Raw genomic sequence first — 22,338 nt, 5'->3', positions numbered from 1 at the left:
TGTAGTAACGACAGAGACAAAAAATGTCGCCGTGCAACTGTCGCCCTGGGTAATGTATGAAAGTCCGTATTAAAATTTGGGAACATTAAGAAAAATATGATAATTATTTCTTGTACTATTTCCATAGTAGTTCAGGATAATTTCTTGTGTAAATGTACTTACATGAAGTCTGTAAATAAGAAACAAGTCGGACCTTACTGACGTTAATTTAACGTTTTTTATCTTTATTGAAATGAAACTACAGCAATGTTTGCACTGTGTTTTGCACTTGAATTGATCGATTGCGAAAATGGGTGTAAAAATGATTTTTTTATGATACCATTACGAAACCTCTAGAATTAGTCTGATTGTTTTTGAACATATCCCTGTTGAGCTGTCAGTGAAAGTTCTGTAATTTGGTCGGGTTATAGCAAAGAAATGTCAAAGACGGAGATATTTTATTAATTTCATCTTTTATAAATAATACCACATCGAATTGTATATTTTAACGTTGCGGAATACGAAAGATACTAACTTCATCTCAATCCCTTAAATATTGAGAAGGTTTTTCTATGCATATGTACCATTTGGTAAGTCACCTCTCACGTCCTACGTAAGTTTATTGAGTCGTTGCTAAACTTCTCCTTTACCTTATAAAGATCGTGTAAACAAGACAGTTATGTGCTTGACCTGGTTGCTCTCATTAAACAAATAATGTAGTTACCTAAGAGGTTAACCTGTACAATGTAAACATGTTGAAAATTCTATAGAAACGACTTCTTATCCTCTAACTAGTTGAATATTTGTTTTTAAATATTAGCTCTTAAACTTCTGTGACACTTTATAGCCAAGATATAATACAGTTAGCTGCAAAGCTGTAATGTAACCCAGTTTGGACATGGTAACCTTTTTTATGACTTTGTACACGGAGGTTTTGGTATAGGGGGAATAGAACAATAGGCTAGTTTCCTACTAGTCAAATCAGCTTCTTTTTAAGAACTGTCAAAACGATTTCCTAATATGGAATTACTATGAAATACTGAGGAGTGACGTCATGGTCAATTGATTTACTTTATATCTTTCTCTTCGACTTATTAAATAGGAATTATGCTTAAACATAACCACTGTCCATATTTTTCTTCTAATTATGTGGTGCTTTATTTCGTGCACTGCATAAAATATTTTATTTTAAGAGCGCTATGACAAAAAAAGGCGATATATTGTAAAATGCACAATATTTATCGACAAAATTGTACACTTTACTCATACTAAAAGACAGTGAAAGTACTTGTTTCAGTTAGAACATCTTATTAACTGTCGGTTAAATAAAAAACATATGAAAAAAAAAGCTTTTTCAATTAGTAATGATTGTTTTTCTGATGCTCGTTTAGGAAAAACCGCGTGAAGCACAGAATTCGGAGCTCTTATTATGTACAATTTGATAAGATCACTCTCATAAATGAGGTAAATTTAAGTTCCAAATATCTTGTACTTAAGGCCCATTAAACAATATTTATCATTTAATCCTTTGAAATTGAGAAATTGAAAGTAAAACGAACTCAATTTTGTCTTGAAAATACATCGAAACAAGTGATCATTTCTCCGAAAATCTACATGTTATCGAAGTTATTTTAGTATATAAATAATCTGCACAATGTGCTTAAACTGCTGTTATCCATTTGTCGTTATAATATTTTATCATGATTTTTTGCCAATTTTTTGAAAACTAGCCTTCCTGTCGCTATTTTACCGGCGACGGACGCCTGCGATTTCAGTGCCGCGCCGGAGCTCGAGGAGGTAAGACGTATGTCGCTTTGGTCTCCGAGTTTTCATCGCAAACGTCGAGAATATTTATTGTTGTGTGGGTCGGACGCCTTGTTTCTACACGGGCTATCCTCGCATTGTGTGTGTGTAAACAGCGACCAACGAATTTGATCCTAGATCCGTAAATATTTGCTTTTGTAATACTTTGTTATGTTTAAATGTTAAAGTATTACAACGTTGTGATGATAAAAATGTGAAAATTACAATACGGTCAAGATGATAAGACACATCAAGATGGTACTCGGGATCTGATGATGGAGCCAGAAGGTGGTCACCAGTACCAGTGAACCATGTAAGTAAACGACTTCGTGTTTAGGCTCGTTGGGTTCGTCTCAACAAGACCTTTGACAAGAGGTCGTACTCAGGGTCTGATGATGGAGCCAGATGGTGGTCACCAGTACCAACCAACCAATCGTAATCGATTCCGGATTACACGATTACTTGATTTTACTTTGTAATCTGACACTACTGGGTGTCAGATTACTTGTAATGTAATCAAGTGAAACGGTAAATTACCATTACATGTAAAGGAATCACTAATCATCTATACAATCATTACTATTACCAATAATTCGGAATCATAGTCGATTCAAAATAACTGAAATTATTGACTTGATTACTTTCAGATTACGAATATGTAGTACCTCAGATTGCTGACTGTCACTTTGACACAAAAGTCGTCATGGGTGTCGTAAAATAGGTTTTAGGAGGTGCTGATTCCAAAATTAATGACTAATGTTCAATCTGACATTGCTGACTGTCACTCTGACACAAAAGTCGTCATGGGTGTCGTAAAATAGGTTTTAGGGGTGCTGATTCCAAAATGAATGACCAATTTGGAATCTGACATTGCTGACTGTCACTTTGACACAAAAGTCGTCATGGGTGTCGTAAAATAGGTTTTAGGGGGTGCTGATTCCAAAATTAATGACCAATGTGGAATCTGACATTGCTGACTGTCACTCTGACACAAAAGTCGTCATGGGTGTCGTAAAATAGGTTTTAGGGGTGCTGATTCCAAAATTAATGACCAATTTGGAATCTGACATTGCTGACTGTCACTTTGACACAAAAGTCGTCATGGGTGTCGTAAAATAGGTTTTAGGGGTGCTGATTCCAAAATTAATGACCAATTTGGAATCTGACATTGCTGACTGTCACTTTGACACAAAAGTCGTCATGGGTGTCGTAAAATAGGTTTTAGGGGTGCTGATTCCAAAATTAATGACCAATGTGGAATCTGACATTGCTGACTGTCACTTTGACACAAAAGTCGTCATGGGTGTCGTAAAATAGGTTTTAGGGGTGCTGATTCCAAAATTAATGACCAATGTTCAATCTGACATTGCTGACTGTCACTCTGACACAAAAGTCGTCATGGGTGTCGTAAAATAGGTTTTAGGGGTGCTGATTCCAAAATTAATGACTAATGTTCAATCTGACATTGCTGACTGTCACTCTGACACAAAAGTCGTCATGGGTGTCGTAAAATAGGTTTTAGGGGGTGCTGATTCCAAAATTAATGACCAATGTTCAGTCTGACATTGCTGACTGTCACTTTGACACAAAAGTCGTCATGGGTGTCGTAAAATAGGTTTTAGGGGGTGCTGATTCCAAAATTAGTGACCAATTTGGAATCTGACATTGCTGACTGTCACTTTGACACAAAAGTTGTCATGGGTGTCGTCAAATAGGTATCCGGAGGTGTTTGAAAACTAATGACCAATTTGGAATCTGACACTGTTGACTGTCACTTTGAGACAAAAGCGATCATGGGTGTCTTCAAATAGGTTTTCATGGGTACTGATCTCAATATTAATGATCAATTTGGAATCTGACATTGCTGACTGTCACTTTGACATAAAAGTCGTTATGGGTGTCGTCAAATAGGTTTCCTTTCCAGGGGTACTGTGCAATGTCAGGTTCCAAATCGGTCATTACTTTTTAAATCATTTCATTAATTTTGGAATCAGTGCACCCTAAAAACTATTTGACTACACCCATGATTCCTTTTGTGTCAAAAATACAATTAGCACTGTGAGATTCCAAAATAGTCGTTAATTTTGGAATCAGCACCCCCGGAAACCTTTTTGAAGACACCCATGACGACTTTTGTGTCAAAGTGACAGTCAGCAATGTCAAGATTCCAAATCGGTCATTAATTTTCAAATCAGCACCTCCGGAAACCTATTTGACGACACCCATGACGACTTTTGTGTCAAAGTGACAGTCAGCAATGTTAGATTCCACATTAGTCATTATTTTTGGAATCAGCACCCCCTAAAACCTATTTTACGACACCCATGATGACTTTTGTGTCAAAGTGGCAGTCAGCAATGTTAGATTCCACATTGGTCATTAATTTTGGAATCAGCACCCCCTAAAACCAATTTTACGACACCCATGACGACTTTTGTGTCAAAGTGACAGTCAGCAATGTCAGATTCCACATTGTTCATTAATTTTGGAATCAGCACCCCCGCAAACCTATTTGACGACACCCATGACGACTTTTGTGTCAAAGTGACAGTCAGCAATGTCAGATTCCACATTGGTCATTAATTTTGGAATCAGCACCCCCTAAAACCTATTTTACGACACCCATGACGACTTTTGTGTCAAAGTGACAGTCAGCAATGTCAGATTCCACATTGGTCATTAATTTTGGAATCAGCACCCCCTAAAACCTATTTTACGACACCCATGACGACTTTTGTGTCAAAGTGACAGTCAGCAATGTCAGATTCCACATTGTTCATTAATTTTGGAATCAGCACCCCCGCAAACCTATTTGACGACACCCATGACGACTTTTGTGTCAAAGTGACAGTCAGCAATGTCAGATTCCAAATCGGTCATTAATTTTTAAATCAGCACACCCGAAAACCTATACTCGTGGTATATGCACTTGAAATGTGAAAGTGAAAATGCTAGAATGACATGTAAACCACGAAGTTGTATACTCATACTCGTATTGTTCATTGGTATTGGTGACCACCATCTGGCTCCATCATCAGACCCTGAGCACCACCTTGAAGTAATTAGAATTGTATTTGTCTTATTTTATCATCATATTAATATAATTATTTTTTATTTTTATTTATTTTTATTTATTGTCACTTAGCAACTATCCTTACAGGTAACCCTAATACAATAGTGCCTATTCATAGTTATTTACATAATTATATCAGCAAAACCTTACGATTACATCAAATTATAACATATAACATTTAAACACACTTTTACAAATTCGGACATTGGACAACTAAACAAGTCAGTCTGATCAGCCACTAAATTCAGTGTACGGACGGTGCGACTGAGAGGCGCCTTACGAAGCAGGTTGGTTCTGCCGATCGGTTCCACCAGCAGCTGCGGCCGCCGCCTCCGCTCCACGTAGCCATTAGGCACGTACAGATTCATCTGCTGTAAGATCCCCGGGTTGTGAATACTGCCGCGAAGGATCTTCACCACGTAGCATGCGAGTGACAGATCCCTCCGTGTTTCTAATTTGTTATAGCCCACCATACCTATAACGAACAACGTGGGATACATAAGCGGATAGAAAGGATACACTCCGTACAGTTTTAAGTAGATGTACCTCGTGAACTTATTTTGTATCCTTTCTATCATTATGCTGTACTTCGTCTCATGCGGGGCCCAGATTGCAGCATTACATTCCAGTTGGCTTCGTACCAGGGCGTTGTACAAAGCCGAAATGGCCTTCACACTCTTAAACCCCACTGCTCGTCGAAGCACAAATCCTAGGATTCGGAACGCTTTCTTGCACTTGCTGACAATATGGTCTCTGAAAGTCAGTTCTGCATTTAAAAGTACTCCTAAATCCTTTACCGACTGCACTCGGTTCAATTTCGACCCTGACACCAAATAATTGTAGGAGAGTGGTGTTTTAGCCCGGGTAAATGTAATTGTCACGCATTTGTCTACATTAAACTCCAACTTGTTTCTCCGGCTCCACTCCACCACTCTGTCCACGTCCCTCTGAAGCCGCTTGCAGTCTTCTTCGTCTTTGATCGCCAGGAGCAACTTGAGGTCGTCAGCGAACAGTAAGCATTGAGACTCTTTCACTACTTCTGGCAGATCGTTAATCATTATGACAAATTCTAACGGCCCCAAGTTGCTGCCCTGACTTACTCCAGTTCTGGTAAAATACGGCTCAGACTTGTATCCTGCATACTCCACATACTGCTGGCGGTCCCTCATATAGTCTGCGAAAAATCGCAGAAGCTTAGGTGTGCAGCCAACTGCCGCCATCTTTGCCAACAAGACATCATTATCCACCATGTCAAATGCTTTCCTGAAGTCAAAGTACGCGGCATCTACCTGCACCCCAGCATCAACATGAGGAACCGCGTAGGCCATGGCATTGAGTAGGTTACTGGAAGTGCTTCGCGCCTTTCGAAACCCGTGTTGCGCGTCTGACAGCTGAGCCGACACTTGCTCTTGGATACTACGCTGCACAGCCGATTCGAACAATTTTGCTGGAGTAGATAATATTGCCACTGGTCTAAATCCACTCACTTCTGACCCTGAATTTCCTTTGGGTATAGGAATCACCCGAGTGACTTTCCAGCGCTTTGGGAAATATGATCTTTCCAGACACAGATTAAATATGTGCAGCAGCGGTTCCTCCAGGACTCTGCCGCAATCCTTGAAGACGAAAGCAGGAATGCCGTCCGGTCCCGCCGATCTTTTTGGTTTGAGCGCAGTGAGCGCGGCGCGCACCTCGCTCAGCGTTAGCCGCTCTAACGCCACGCGCGCCGAGTTTGCGCCCCCTCCCGCACTGCTTGCTCCACGTCCAGAGTAGCCACTGAGTTCCCATAAACTGAATGAAAATAGCTAGCAAATTCCTTAGCACATTCTGAATCCTTTAAACTACTTCCATTTTTTGTTACGGTTTTACGGTTTCGTACTCCCCTTTTGGATCGCACATAGTTCCAGAATGACTTCGGATCCTTAACCAACTGACCTTGCATCCGTTCTTGGTACCGTTCGTGCGCCTCGTTTATTAATTGTTTAGCCTTGGCCCTAAAATCAGAAAAAGCGGCATAATCTTCTGCCGAACCGCTCAGTTTATAAGCCTTGTGTAGTTTAGCTTTCTCTTGTATACATTTAATAATATCTAATGTGTACCATTTAGGGTAAACGTACCTGCCGTCGCCGAGTATTGGCTTCTTTTTAGGGACGCAGTCGTTTATGATTTTTTCCACGGTCTCATAAAAATAATTAAGTGCATCCTCTGGCTGACTTAACCTAAATAAAGGATTCCAATCTATCTCTGAAAGTAATAAATACATCGCACTGAAATCCGCTTTTGCAAAATCCCACTGCGTTGTACTTTGAGCCTCGTTTGATTGTGAGTTTTGAGGGCGATGGGGAGTACAGTCGTGGCGGTCTCCGCGCACGGTGACCGCCAGCGGCGGGTGGTAGGCATCCACTGGCACCAGCGCCTCGTCCGCCGCCTCCACACGCACCCTGTCCGACATGTCCTTATTACATAACACTAAATCTAGTTGCCGATCATGACAGTTAGGTACATAATTTTTTTGGTCAAGCTCACAAAAAATACGGAAATATTCAAAGTAATTTTTAACATTATCGCAACATGAATACAGGTTAAAGTCCCCTAGTATTACATAATTTTTGTATTTAACACACCACATTTCTAAAATTCTAAATAAAGTCATATACTCGTGTTCATTACTTTTTGGTGGTATATATACCACACAACAAAGAAATAAATATCTACTATTCAGGTAAACTGCAGCGCCTACTAACTCAAACGCACAGTTATCAATATTGACGTCACTAGGCATCGCGACCGGCCGTAGTTCAAACCTGTGTGTGGCCACGAGAAACGCGCCGCCTTGTTTTCGTCCATCTGTTCGATCACACCTTATAATTTGGTAGCCCTGTGGGATAATTTCGGCATCTTCTATGGAGGCATTGCAACCAGATTCCGTGATTCCAAATAAATCGGCACCTGAACCATCTATATTACTACTAAAATCATTCAACTTCGTTCGTAGCCCTCTTGCATTTTGGTAAAATATGTAAATTATGCTATTTTCCTTCCTCTGTTTTATTTGCTGCTCTCCGAAACCAGATCCACTCGCTAAACTCCGTATTCAAAGGCCAGATTTCCGGGTTTATTAATTTATCATAACCGGTTTCGGGTACACTTATTATAAATGAAGCATAACCTCTATCTTTCTTTTGCGTTACCTTCTCCACTTTTAAATTAATTTGTGATCCACATATTTTTTTGATATATATTGTTAGATTTTCTACAGTAGTATCCTTTTGTAATCTCCATACATGCAAATATTTCATGCGTTCCATAGCCAAAATATCGGTCATGCTCTTGTTACTACCTCTTTGAACAATTTTGAAGTTTGATGTTCTCTTCTCCTTTTCATTTGACTCGGGCTCGCGAGTCGAGTTATACTCAATTCGTGTCGATTTTGATGATTTATTGTTTTTTTCTATGTTCCTACTTCCGACACTCGCGCTTCGCGTAGTAGGCGTAGCTTGTGGCGCTTTTGAAACAGCCAGTTCCACCTTGTTTTCAGTGCCTGTATTGGATTGAGTAGCTTGCATTTTGTCTGTTACTGTGACCTCCTCGTATCGAGTAACACGCGCCGTTTTCGTGGCCCAACTCTCAATGTTGTTTTGCGCACTGTAGGTATCAGCCGCGCCCGAACCACTTGCGCTTGCGCTTGACCCTGCAGTATCTATCCGCGCTCCATCACAATTGCACTTCCTGCTTTCGTTACACGATTTAATTATTTTTTCTAAACATTTCGCGTCTGCTATGAATTTATCAAGTTGTTGAGTGGTAACTGATAATTTGTTTAGTTGTTGTTGTAATGTATTGTCAGCTGAAGTATTGTTTTGCAAGGTGGACTTTAAATCATGCAACTGTTCGCACGTTGCCTGGCAAACTTGGTAAATATTTGTTATGTAGTGTGCTTGGCTGTCTAATCGGCTAATTATCTCGGACCGGAATTGTCTAAACTCAGCCATAAAAGTGTCTGGACAGATGTTTACGTCGTTATAATGTGTCAGTGGTGATGTTTGAATGCGGTTACCGCGGTAAGTGTTGACATTTTTACTTGCCGGGAACATATTTCGCTGGTCTGGACTGCCGCGTACTGGAGTGTTGGAGTCAATTCGTGTTGGTTTCAAGCAAACACACTCTGGACATACCCAGAGTTGTTGTATACCTTCCTTAAATGAGTTAACATCTTGTGGTAGCACTCCCAGACACTCGATGTCGTACACTTTGTGGCAGTTTGGGCGAGAACACTGCATTATTTCTTTGTCCGTAACATCAATACCGCACGCACTACAGTTTTGCGTCATTTTGAAAATAGTAATCCGATAGAATTCAAAGAAAAACTGGGAGCGAAACAAAAACACATCCGCACCGATCAACGGTTTTTTTTTTTTTTTTTTTTTTTTTTTTTTTTTTTTTTTTTTATACTTTTTTATACTTTACTCTAATACTTATCATATAACAAAAGCAAATATTTGGGATGGGATCTACTTTTATAATTATTACTTTAATTTTTTAAATAAATTTTAACATAATTGATATTATTTCGCGCTATATTCTCGTATTTTCGTACAAAATAATGTTTATTAGAAACCAAAAGTTTATATCGAGATAGTAGATTGTGGTTGTTATCAAAATTCCATAGAAAGGATCAAGATTGTTTTGTCCATTATTGTAGTGCGAGCGAGTGATAAGACGTGCTAGAAAGGGTCGGCATATTGGGCTCGCGCGGCGGGTAAAATACCTAATTTCGCCCGACGCCGAAATGTTATAACGCTCTTAAGTATAGGAAACTAGCCTACTGCTCAGTTTTCCAGGCGAAAAGCTAATGACATTTTATTTCTGTATAAAACTCTACAAGGTTTATTAAATAGTCCAGAACTGCTTCAATATATCTAATTGGTTGTGCCTTGTGCGGCCTGTCACCTATGCAACAGAAAACCATTCTCTCTCCCTCACTGCAGAACTAATATTGGTCGGCACGCACCCCTCTATATGAATGATCATGTCATACACAGGCAGCAGAGCTGGTATAGACATATTTTCTTCTTAGGCCTCAGTCAAATTAAAACTAAGGGTTCTATATTGTTAGTATGTAGATAGTTATTCCTCTATTTATTTTATTTGCTTTCCTTTTATTTTATTTTTTCTTTCTCCTAGTTTTTTGGTTCTTAAATGTAGATTGTAAATTGTAAGCATTATTTACCTTTAATGCATGTTGTGTCTACTATTTTAAGGTGCATATGGTTTTGTTTGTACACATAATATATTTTTTATAATATGTAGCATATTAGACCAAAATTAAAAAAAAAAAAACACATTTCAAAATGACATGAAGAAATGTACCAAAAAAGCAGAAATTGGACAGGCAGGGATATTGTAAAGATGGAATTTATCCAAATCTCTGTGGCATGTCATATAATTTTCTCTCATTAAGTAATTGAATTTAAATGTGTAGTTCCTGTGACAATACTACTTAATTACTATGTCAGTGGTGGGGAAACTTTTTCCTTGGTCCCAAAAAATAGGATTTTTCTTTTTATTGAATCTCCTCAAAAAACTTCACACTTTAAGAGAATACCAGACACAGCTAAACTACCAGAAATACTTAATAATTTTTTGCCCAAGCATTAAAACAAGATTTCACTTACATTTTGAGCTCACATGACCAAAGATTTAAAACACAATAAAATTAACAACTCTTGCTCTTTCCAGATGCATTTTCAATGAAGACTCTAAATCCAATATGGGCGCTGCGCGGCCCGCGGCGCCGCGTGTCCACCTGGTCGCCACTGGCCACTGCCTTCAACACCAGACCCAACTCCAGACCTATCTTTGACTCCTTGAGGGAGCGGACAGTGAGTACTCTTCATTTGTGGTCCACAAATAGAGCATTGAACACTGAAACTGCGTTCGTGACCAACAAAATGGACCCGACGGAAGACCAGCGCTGACCCTTGGGTTAGCATTTTATGCTGAGTCGGGACCATTTCGTGGTAACTTATATGTTTATTTTTTTTATTTGCTGTTTCTGTTTTCTTACTTGTGTATTTTGTAGTTATCACGAATAAATAATTGATTGATTGATTGAATCCAATATAAATGCTGCATGTTCATCTGTAAGGCAAGCATGGTCGCGCCATAAATGCTAAAAACATCAGTCCCTATCACACTATTTGTAAGTGCAATAGGGCATGATGTTTTATCATTTAGCGCGCGACCATGATTGCCTGCCTGGTCACCACTCTAGTCTAGTCTATACGGAGATCTCTCGGGACTGTCTTTGGCTAAACAAAGGGAATGAAAACTGATAAGCTATCATATAAATCTGTATAATTTTCCCTTTATTTCCAGGGTCTCTTCAACAAACCGGAGCTGACCAGTTTCGAAGGCTTCACAATCCTGAAGGACCAAGCCATATCTGCGACAGATCGTCTGATCGAGGAAGCCACGTCGGGCCCTTCCCGCCCCATGGTTGAGGTTTTCGACGAATTGTCTGATACACTATGCAAGGTGATTAAAGATAGAGATTTTTTTTTCAAGTAGGCATATTACAATGCGCTTATGAGCGTCAACTAGGCGAGAATTAAGACACCAGCGCGCTAACCAACCTTTGTCACTGGACACGGCCACATTCTCCTGCCAGATTTGCGGTCGAGCTGCCGCTCTCGCTCGCATTGGTCTCGCTAGCCATTTGCGGAAGTGCCGCAATCTAATGGACGCTGCTTAACCCGTCATATTATTGATGTTAGAGGCCATTGATGATGATGATGAATGTAAAATAAAACTACGCCGGCTCTAACCCTACGCCTCAGCCTCGAGAAGACTCCAGCCCCCCTTCAGTTGAAGGAAGGTATTCATTTTGGGACCGGCAGGCGACTTCTTTGTCATTCTAACTATCCTGAGCTTATTTCTTGGGTAGGTAATTATAATGGTTTTAGGGGATGTGATCCCCACTCTAGATCGGACCTAGGTTGACAGGTCTCCATTGCAGTGCAGCATTAAGGTTTCCCCAAACCTATCGACGCGGGATCGCCACTAGCCGTCCGGCCGTTTTTTAGGGTTCCGTAGTCAACTAGGAAGCCTTATAGTTTCGCCATGTCTGTCTGTCCGTCCGTCCGTCCGTCCGTCCGTCCGTCCGTCCGCGGATAATCTCAGTAACCGTTAGCACTAGAAAGCTGAAATTTGGTACCAATATGTATATCAATCACGCTAACAAAGTGCAAAAATAAAAAATGGAAAAAAATGTTTTATTAGGGTACCCCCCCTACATGTAAAGTGGGGGCTGATTTTTTTTTCATTCCAACCCCAACGTGTGATATATCGTTGGATAGGTATTTAAAAATGAATAAGGGTTTACTAAGACCGTTTTTTGATAATATTAATATTTTCGGAAATAATCGCTCCTAAAGGAAAAAAAAGTGCGTCCCCCCCCATCAAACTTTTGAACCATATGTTTAAAAAATATGGAAAAAAATCACAAAAGTAGAACTTTATAAAGACTTTCTAGGAAAATTGTTTTGAACTTGATAGGTTCAGTAGTTTTTGAGAAAAATACGAAAAACTACGGAACCCTACACTGAGCGTGGCCCGACACGCTCTTGGCCGGTTTTTTGATGAATACTTATGCATGTTAAATTGAATCTTGTTATTTAATGTATGTTAATTATATGATGTAATGTTTTGAAAAGAAGTGGCCTGAGTTTCTTGCCGGTCCCATAGTGGATACCCCCCTCCCAACTAAGGGGGGAACGAAATCTTCTCGAGGCTGAGGCGTAGGGTTAGAGCCGGCGTAGCTTTATTTGACATTCATATGCGCATTCTAAGTAATATGCCTACTTGGAAAATAAATATTTAATTTTCAAAAATCTCTCGTAATTAGGCTTAAAGCTGGATTAAGTATATTGGGTCCCCTAGGCATTCAATGTTGATAACTTGATATATGATTGTAGGTGGCAGACTTGGCGGAGTTCGTTCGCATCGCGCACCCGCAGTCGCATTTCGCCGCCGCGGCTGAGGACGCCTGTATCAGCGTCAGTGGCGTCGTTGAGAAGTATATTCCATCGACAGTTTTCATGTAAAATGTTACCACAAGGCTCACTTTTCAAAAAGTTTTCTAGGAGCCAACTTTTGATTTTGAGTCAACGAATTCACCAATCGAAATCTGTATTAAACTAATAACCTAACCACAAAATTAAAATTTTGAAAAAACCCCCGACCGTGACATAGTGGACCGATTTTCATGAAACATGGCTAAGAACACTCCCGACTAACTCAGCTTTCAGACAAAAAAAACTAAATCTAAATCGGTTCATCCGTTCGGGAGCTACGATGCCACAGACAGACACACACACAGACAGACAAACAGACAGACAGACAGACAGACAGACGGACAGACACGTCAAACTTATAACACCCCTTCGTTTTTGCGTCGGGGGTTAAAAATGCTATTTAAAAAAAAACAACAGCCAGAAATTGGGGATCTAGCAGTTTTGACCACTCGTTTTCAATTTGCAGAATTTAAATGGAAAGTAGTGGAAATATTCTGAATCGATTTTTTTATCTAGGCAAGTTTAGATAGAGTATCCAAAGAGAGTACGCAGGTCATATGAAATTGTTAAGAATCAGTGCTACTCTTAGCAAAGTAGTAGAAAGAAAACGAAATTATGATAAGTGATATTGTATTGACAAGTTGCCCATCTAGTGGGGAAGTTTATCGACAAAAAGAGGCCAAACCTTTTTTTTCTTGACCAAAGCATGAAACTTGGCACAGTTGTTCCTTATATCAAAATAAGCCGATTAAGATCGGGAGCCTTCGGGAGCCTCCCCCCTGGGGCTCGGGAAGGGGGGGTCAAAGTACCGCTTCACCCGGCTTGCTTTGAAAAATTCTAACATACCCCGTTTAGTTCATAGGTCATGTTTGGTATCGTTTTCGAGTAAATCAATAACGTAGAATTCGTTTTTAGTACTAAAATTATAATTTAATGGTAAATAAAATAAAAAAAAATAAAAAAATTGAAATTTTCATCCATGATTTACAAATTCAGTTCATCATAAATAACAAACTGTTTGCTTTTTCTATAAATAAAAAATAAGACATGATAGCCTATTTAATATAGATTATAAAAAATATAACTTTTATCCACCTTTACTAACGTTAAGTTCCACAAAAAAATTACTTTAAGACGCGCGGCGTCGGGACGCCGCGAGCGTAATTTTAAAATGCCTTTATTTTAAAAAACTCTATTAGAACCCGTTTAGCTATTAGGTCATGTTTAGTATCGTTTTCGAGTAAATAAATAACGTAGAATTTAGTTTTGGTACTAAAATGACCATTTAATGTTAAATGAAATAAAAAAAAAAAAAATTCTGTGAGTTGCAAATTCAAGTCACCATAAATGTCAAACGGTTTGCTTTTTCTATAAATATAAAAATATGATATTAAAGCCTATTCACAAAGGATAGTACGCGTTCACCTACGCGAGCTTAGACTGTGTGCGGGGAACGCGCCTCTTTCATATATTTGATCGCCAGTGTCAGAGGTGTGTTAATGCATAAATAGAAAAAGATTCATTATTATTGACTCCGGTGTCGACAACGGCAACACTCGGGTCGGACCACACGATCTAAAGACCGACTGTACCTGTTATTTATTCGTTGTAGTGAATCCTGTAAGAAATTTATATAATAGTATTTTATACAATCGTGATATAATACAAAACTTTTCAGTCGAGTACCATGTGTAGTACGGTACTAGAGTGAAAAGCTTAATTATATCACTATTGTATACAATACTTTTTCTACGTGTCATCATCTTCATCATCAATGGACGGAAATATCACCATTCATGCAAGTTAAAATTAATGTCAATAGAGTCGTTCACTGTTGTATCAACATCGAATTACCTAGCAACCAATTGTTTGTAATAACCGTCTCTGATTGGCCGATACCGCGACAGATAAAAAAAATGTGTTTCAGATGCAGGAAAATTTGCCAGATATCGCAAATTAGTATAGAAATTGTATGAAGTTCTATTTTTGAAATTATTATAGTTAACTAAAGTCAATTATAATGAGCTTATTATAATTGAGTCGGAACTGCCATAGAGTATCCAACACTGAAAAGTTAGCACTTATAGTTTAGTCTGTGGTGTCCTAATTGACAGATTACTCATACTCATACTCATACTATACATTCCCTTCACAGAGACATAGCTGGGTACATATGGAACTGCATAAAGAAGGCTCTACCCACTTTATGCAGTTGCATCGGTGTTTGCAACCTGATTTACATTTACATCTTTTAACTTCTAAGCATATACTGGCCACTTCAGTATTGCCTGACTGGGATGGAAGGAAGAAGGAGACGAATGGGTACCACACTACCCATTCGTCTCCTTCTTCCTTCCATCCCCAAGAAGACGGACTTGGCAAATTTTGGTGTGGCACCAACGCCTGACTCCAAACAAGAACGCCCTGAGTCCCATTTCTCAAAACTGAAAGTTACAAGTTACAAGCGGAAGTCTCTTTGCAACTTGTCATATTAGACATTGACAACCAGTTGAAAATTGTAACTTGTAGCTTCGAGAAATGGGCCCCTGGTACACTGTGCGCAGTATATGCTGATGCAAGGCAGCCTCTGAAGGAGGTATGTGCTCCAATTGTCGATCTTTTTTGGTACCTAAAGAGGTAGGTACTTCGACCACTCATTCACCGTTACGCAACGACTTGGTCTGAATCTGAAACAATATGTGCATTATCATTTTAGAGTCTACAACTATCAATTTACAACTTTTTGGTGGATCACGTAACCTTCAGTATTACCCACTTACGTTACGTATCATACAAAATTATTACAAACTTTAGTAGAATCTGATTCGCCTCTGATATTGCTCCATCTTGTAATAGTTTGACACCTTGGGTGGCCTGGCTAAGCTTCAAAGCCAAAAGAAAACGTTTCTAGATTAGACATAGTATGGGATAGGTACGATAAACGCAGCTTGAAACGATCAACAAGGGAGAAACATGGCCACCTAAGGCTTCAAACTATTACGAGATGGAGCAATATCATAGATAGGCTAATCTGATTCTACTAAAGTTTGTAATTATTTTGTATGATAGGTAAGTGTGTAATAGTGAAGGTGATCCACCAAAATGTTGTAATTTGATAGTTGCAGAATCTGTTTAAATAAAATGACAATGCACATATTGTTTCAGATCAAGGGTCCTTACGCAGCAGTGAATGAGTGAAGGAAGAACCTCTTTACTAGAAAAGATCGACACTTGGAGAACATACCTCCTTCCGAGGCTGCCTTACTTCATCATATACTGCCATTTGTCTAAGACTGGGGCTAAAGACATGCCAACCACACCCTTGCTGCCGACGCATTAGGACACCACGGACTCCACTGCCAGTCTAGTGCTGGCCGAATTTTGTGACACGCTGCACTTAACGATTTAATCCGCAAGGCTCTCGGCACAGCGAACATACCGACAACCCTCGAACCTGTCGGCTTATCAGCAGCAGACGGAAAGCGGCCTGATGGTTGCTCGCTTTTGCCTTGGTTTCTGGGACGACCCTTGGCGCGTGACCTGTGTGGATACCTTGGCTCCGTCCAACGTCTAACGTTCGGCCCAGAAACCAGGGACTGCTGCTGCAAAACGCCCAGTTTAAACGCGCAAATATGCATTTTTAAAAAACAACTACATATTTGCGGCAATTGCATTTGAAACATTTGGACCATGGTCATCAGACACCAAGCAGTTCGTGAAGGAAGTTTTCACCAAACTTGTCTGGGTGTTTGGTGACATACGCATAGGCTTTTAAATCATATTTTTTATTTAAAGAAAAAGCAAACAGTTGACATTTTTGTTGACTTGAATTTGCAAATCATAGATGAATATTTTTTATTTATTTATTTACCATTAAATTATAATTGTAGTACCAAAAATAAATTCTTTGTTATTAATTTAATAGAGTTTTTAAAATAGAGGTATTTTAAAATTACCTCGCGGCGTCCCGACGCCGCGCGTCTTAAAGTAATTTTTTTTGTGGAACTTAACGTTTGTGAAGGTGGATAAAAGTTATATTTTTTATAATCTATATTAAATAGGCTTTCATATCATATTTTTTATTTATAGAAAAAGCAAACAGTTTGTCATTTATGATGACTTGAATTTGTAAATCATGGATGAAAATTTCAAATTTTTTAATTTTTTTAATTTTACTTACCATTAAATTATAATTTTAGTACCAAAAATGAATTCTACGTTATTGATTTACTCGAAAACGATATCAAACATGACCTAATAGCTAAACGGGGTCTAATAGAGTTTCTAAAATAAAGGCATTTTAAAATTACGCTCGCGGCGTCCCGACGCCGCGCGTCTTAAAGTAATTTTTTTGTGGAACTTAACGTTAGTAAAGGTGGATAAAAGTTATATTTTTTATAATCTATATTAAATAGGCTATCATGTCTTATTTTTTATTTATAGAAAAAGCAAACAGTTTGTTATTTATGATGAACTGAATTTGTAAATCATGGATGAAAATTTCAATTTTTTTATTTTTTTTTATTTTATTTACCATTAAATTATAATTTTAGTACTAAAAACGAATTCTACGTTATTGATTTACTCGAAAACGATACCAAACATGACCTATTAACTAAACGGGGTAAGTTAGAATTTTTCAAACCAAGCCGGGTGAAGCGGTACTTTGACCCCCCCTCCCGGGCCCCAGGGGGAGGCTCCCGAAGGCTCCCGATCTTAATCGGCTTATTTTTATATAAGGAACAACTGTGCCAAGTTTCATGCTTTGGTCAAAAAATTTAAGGTTTTGCAATAAACTCCCCAGCTAAGATCGACATATAAGTATTTATTTTATTTTTTAACTGCGCCAACAATAAACAATTTATTTCTAGACTAAACACCCACAAAGGCCTCTACGAGGCTCTCCGGTACTCCGTGAAACGTGGCACCTCGGGCGACCAACACCTGGCCGAGTTATTCCTATTTGACTTCGAACAGAGTGGCATTCAGCTGGAAAATAATAAGCGGAAGAAGGTTTGTTATGATACTATTTTATCATCATCATTCCCCTGCCCTTATCCCAGTCATTTGGGGTCGGCGCAGCATGTCCTTCTCTTCCCTACCTCTCTATCGCCTGTCATCTCATCATTCACTTGTTCCCTTGCCGACCACATAATTATTGCAGTGAAAATGTCTTTTTCTAAACATCTGTTTGTATATTATTTTTTTCCTGCAGGTAGTAGGACTAAATAACTTGATACTTCAAACTGGACAGCGGTTTATGGCCGGCGCCGCGCGCCCGAGGCGGGTACCGAGGGAGGTCGTCCCACAAAATGTTCGACAGTTGTAAGTATCCACATTTTTTATTAATGCCCATTTAATATCTTTTTAAAAGAGGCTTATTTTTGTGTGGATTTTGTAGAGAAATAAAGACACGCCTGATGTATAATAATCTTGAAAGTTATTTTGATACTTGTCATCCGCGCCTGTTACAATACAATCCATACAACGCTTAATCCTAATTGTTTTTAAAATCGGGACTTAATCGCGGTCTTCTCCGAGACCACGGGGACAACGCCGTCCCTGAAACGTTGGAGGTCAGTTTAATATGCAGTCATACGCGATTAAGTCCCGATTTTGAAAATAATTATCCATACTAATATTATAAATGAGAAAGTGTGTGTCTGTTTGTTTGTCCGTCTTTCACGGCAAAACGGAGCGACGCATTGATTTTTTAGGTGGAGATAGTTGAAGGGATGGAGAGAGACATAGGCTACCTTTTGTCTCTTTCTAACGCGATCGAAGCCGCGGGCAAAAGCTAGTATGTAATAATCGTGAAAGTTTAAATCAGTGTAATGCTTAATGCTCTTCCAGCTTCAGTACAGAAGGCGACGACATAATCGTGAGCGGAGTGTACGCCGAGTGCGGCGAGGCGGCCGCGCGCGAGGCCGCATACCGACTGTACCTCGCGCCCGACAGTCAGCAAGATGAGCTGCTCACCACCACGCTGGACGCAAGGCATGAACTAGCCGAGCTGTGCGGCTTCGGGTGCTATGCTGACAGGTGTGTATCAACTGTCCACTTTTTCACCTTATTGCATTGTAATAAGGTGAAAAAGTGGATACATCTCTTTGTAGTCGACTGTACCCCTGACATACGAATAACATACTTAGCCTGTTTGCATCAAAATATACAGTTACGATTTGTAAGACATAAGAAATTAGAAAAGTGCGAATATCCTATTGGTCGTCATTACCTTCTTACAAATTTTATTATTTAATAATCAGGCAGGCGGTAAACTGATATAGCCTGTATCCAGTTATCATAACCGAGTTGTAGATGTGATATGTTTAGTCCATTTTTAAACTGTCAGTTAAAATATTTGATGTATTTGTTTTATGTGAGTCTAACCCGTGAAATGATAGAGCGTAGCTCCGTAGCTCGGCGTCGGCGAAAGTTGGCGCGATATCGCTTAAGATCGAGCAAAGTGATGTGCTTTTGTTTTGGAGGCCAAAACTCATTTTGGGTTATCGCGCCAGCCAAGTAAGTAAGTAACCCGTGAAATTTTCAGACATATTCTGATCTTATTTGTTGTTACTGTTACAACCTCCCCGACATTCACAAAGTACCTAGTCACTATGAGAAGTACCAGCCGCGAGACCCGAGGTCACAGCCTAAAACTGATTCACACTCCTACTACTACTAAAGCTGCATATAATTCCCTATCCAATCGTGTTGTAGCGGCTTGGAACCGTTTACCGGATAGTGTTGTTACTGCTCCCTCAGTGAATGTGTTTAAAAACAGACTAGACAAGTGGCTTTTAAATAATAAGATAGTGACATGACTTTGCTAACTATAAATCATGAGACACTGTATGACATAGGCTCATCAGCCGAATAGCTGGTCGCCTATAATTGAATAATAATAATAATATTTTGTGTGGGATGTTGATTCGACGATCATTGTTCCGATAGTCGTTTCAGCGAACGGTCTCATAGCGAAGAGTCTCGACCAACATCTCGAGAGACGCTCGCTAGGTGGTTGGATCAAGGGCCAGATGCGTGCGGCGGTGATTTTGAACACAGCGCGGATAGTCCGACGGTTCCTCTCTCTGCAGCCCTAACCACCGGCAGCTTGGGCCCTGCCCCGCTGCTGGCGGCACCCTAGGTTAGGTTTTTGTACTGTGTTTAAATGTGTTTATATATTTTGTATTGTTTTGTAAGTGGTTTTGTATTTTACTTTTATAATCATATTATAAATAGCCTAACTTAAGAAGGAAAATAAATAAAGGATATAATATTTTTACATTTCTCTTATTACAGAGCAATAAAAGCCAGCACAATGGAAACAGCCTCCAACGTCCGTCAGTTCCTCGACATCCTCTCGGATAACCTCTACGATCGAGCCAAGCTCGACTTCGACGCCATGCTCAAAATGAAGAAGAAAGAAACACCTTATCTAGACACGCTGTCTTGCTGGGACACCCCGTATTTCACACATAAAGCGAAGACACAGTTGCTAAATGTGGCCAACTCTGATTTTAGCCCGTACTTTTCGCTGGGCGGGTGTATGGAGGGACTGAATATGCTGTGTCAGGAGCTGTATGGTATCAGTTTGCAATCTGAGGAGATGCTGCCAGGTAAGATTAGTGCCTACACGTTTTGTTGAATGTTTTAAAATGTGATGTCATTTTAAAGCCTGAACTAAAACATGTACGAAAGTATTAAATAATTTTAGAGTCTTGTTAATCTAGAATCGTTATCAGTATTTAGACTATTATAATTCGTCGAATTACCAATAGTTTGTCCTTGAAATAACAACATTGTAGTTAATGCACATCGTTAGAATTTCAGTTTGATTCTATCACACAAAACCCTGAATTATTAACTACATGTGGCTTCATACACAATGTTGTAAGTTTAGTTCATATGATACTATACACTGGATATTCAATTTTGGTGAAATACTTGCAAATTAACTAATCTGAGCACAGAATTTGCAGGGACAGTCAAACAGCTTTTTAAAAATTAAGTTGAGTCTTCACCGACTCAAGTACTGTTTTCAATAACCAACATAGAATATTTAAAATCCGGTTAGTATGTACTTAGAATATTAACATGTAAATTTCGTATTTGTTTAGGTGAATCTTGGGCCCCGGACGTATACAAACTAGCAGTGGTTCACGAGACAGAAGGTCTCCTTGGCCATATATACTGCGATTTGTACGAGCGTCGAGGAAAGCCACACCAGGACTGCCACTTTACAATCCAGGGCGGGAAATTACTTGCCCGACGGTAGCTACCAGGTATACACTAGTCGTATCTTAGTGGATTGTCAATAGAGACCAAGTTCTTTAGCTTGATGATTCAAAGTTCAGCCTGCTCATTAATTCATTATCCCATAGAATAAAACAGGTGATAAGGGTAACCTTCGAGTAATACCGGCGAAATAGTGTAAAAAAAATCCATTCCGCTTAACCTAACTTAAACCTGTAAAACCCGTTGCACTCCCAGTTTAATTTGTACTAAAATCGGTCACATTGTGTGTCTCGTGTAGTGTAGCAGTAGCCGATGTTCTTTCCGCAGTTTACAGACCTTTTGTTGATTGCTATCAGGGCTCGGATACCGGATACCGGTTAAATTTTCAAACCGTTATCATGTACTTGCGGCAAAACCTTTAAATTTCGTTTTCGCTCGAAAAACCGCTATTTTTAAACCGGTTTTTAGGGGAACGCTTTCATAAAGGTTTCGTTCGATTAACCGGTTTAGAACAAAATAAACCGGTTTATTCCGCAGCATGGATAGGTAATACTGTTCTGACCAAACAAAAAAGTCGCTGCGTGAACGTAGGGATTTACGCGGCGCCGGTGCGTTTCGCCGCTCGTCGAATAAACCGGTTTATTTCGGTTAAAATAAAGTTCTCATAACGTTCGCGTTCTTTACAAAGTTCGGAGTAAAATCGAAATAAACCGGTTTTAACCGGTTAAAAATAAACCGGTTCCGAGCTTTGATTGGTATGTTTGTCCCCAGAACCCCATAGTGGTGGTGATGCTGTCGCTGAGCGGCGGCCACCGCTCGGGCCCCGCGCTGCTGTCCCCGGGCGCCGTGGACAACCTGTTCCACGAGGTACGTGTCCCACTTTTTTTTAATTTATTTAAATAAAAATCGCAGAATACATTGTATCTTAAGTTAAACTTTCAGTTTCACCAAACTGTGAGACAATTTGTTGGCGTTGCGCTGAATTTTCATATTTATTTATTCCAATCAATCGGCACTGACAGATTAAACCTTATACTACAATAGGTATAATAGGTTTGGTTCTTTTCAGTAAAATTATGATAACAAGTATAATATTAAACAAGTATTATATTTTTTTATTTAGAACAAAAATGCCTTCAAGTGTTTTCCTACCTTGCCACTGCTAATGAG

The 22,338-nt window shown here is 39.3% G+C and overlaps 1 protein-coding gene across 1 annotated transcript in view; it reads left to right on the top strand.

Moving 5' to 3' along the window:
* The first annotated feature begins 418 nt into the window (after positions 1 to 418).
* Positions 419 to 22,338, top strand: part of LOC125225281 (mitochondrial intermediate peptidase) — a 43,438-nt gene continuing 21,518 nt past the window's right edge. Inside the window, 11 exon segments of the mRNA XM_048128908.1 lie at positions 419 to 569; positions 10,595 to 10,737; positions 11,234 to 11,392; positions 12,832 to 12,932; positions 17,802 to 17,943; positions 18,146 to 18,255; positions 18,784 to 18,972; positions 20,233 to 20,549; positions 21,051 to 21,190; positions 21,192 to 21,215; positions 21,940 to 22,035. Of these exon segments, the coding sequence (XP_047984865.1) occupies positions 10,606 to 10,737; positions 11,234 to 11,392; positions 12,832 to 12,932; positions 17,802 to 17,943; positions 18,146 to 18,255; positions 18,784 to 18,972; positions 20,233 to 20,549; positions 21,051 to 21,190; positions 21,192 to 21,215; positions 21,940 to 22,035 (1,410 nt within the window). The 5' untranslated portion in view covers positions 419 to 569; positions 10,595 to 10,605.

Source organism: Leguminivora glycinivorella, chromosome 4 (assembly GCF_023078275.1).
Source record: "Leguminivora glycinivorella isolate SPB_JAAS2020 chromosome 4, LegGlyc_1.1, whole genome shotgun sequence".
Taxonomy (NCBI): domain Eukaryota; kingdom Metazoa; phylum Arthropoda; class Insecta; order Lepidoptera; family Tortricidae; genus Leguminivora; species Leguminivora glycinivorella.
This window is presented reverse-complemented; position numbering and strand designations above follow the sequence as displayed.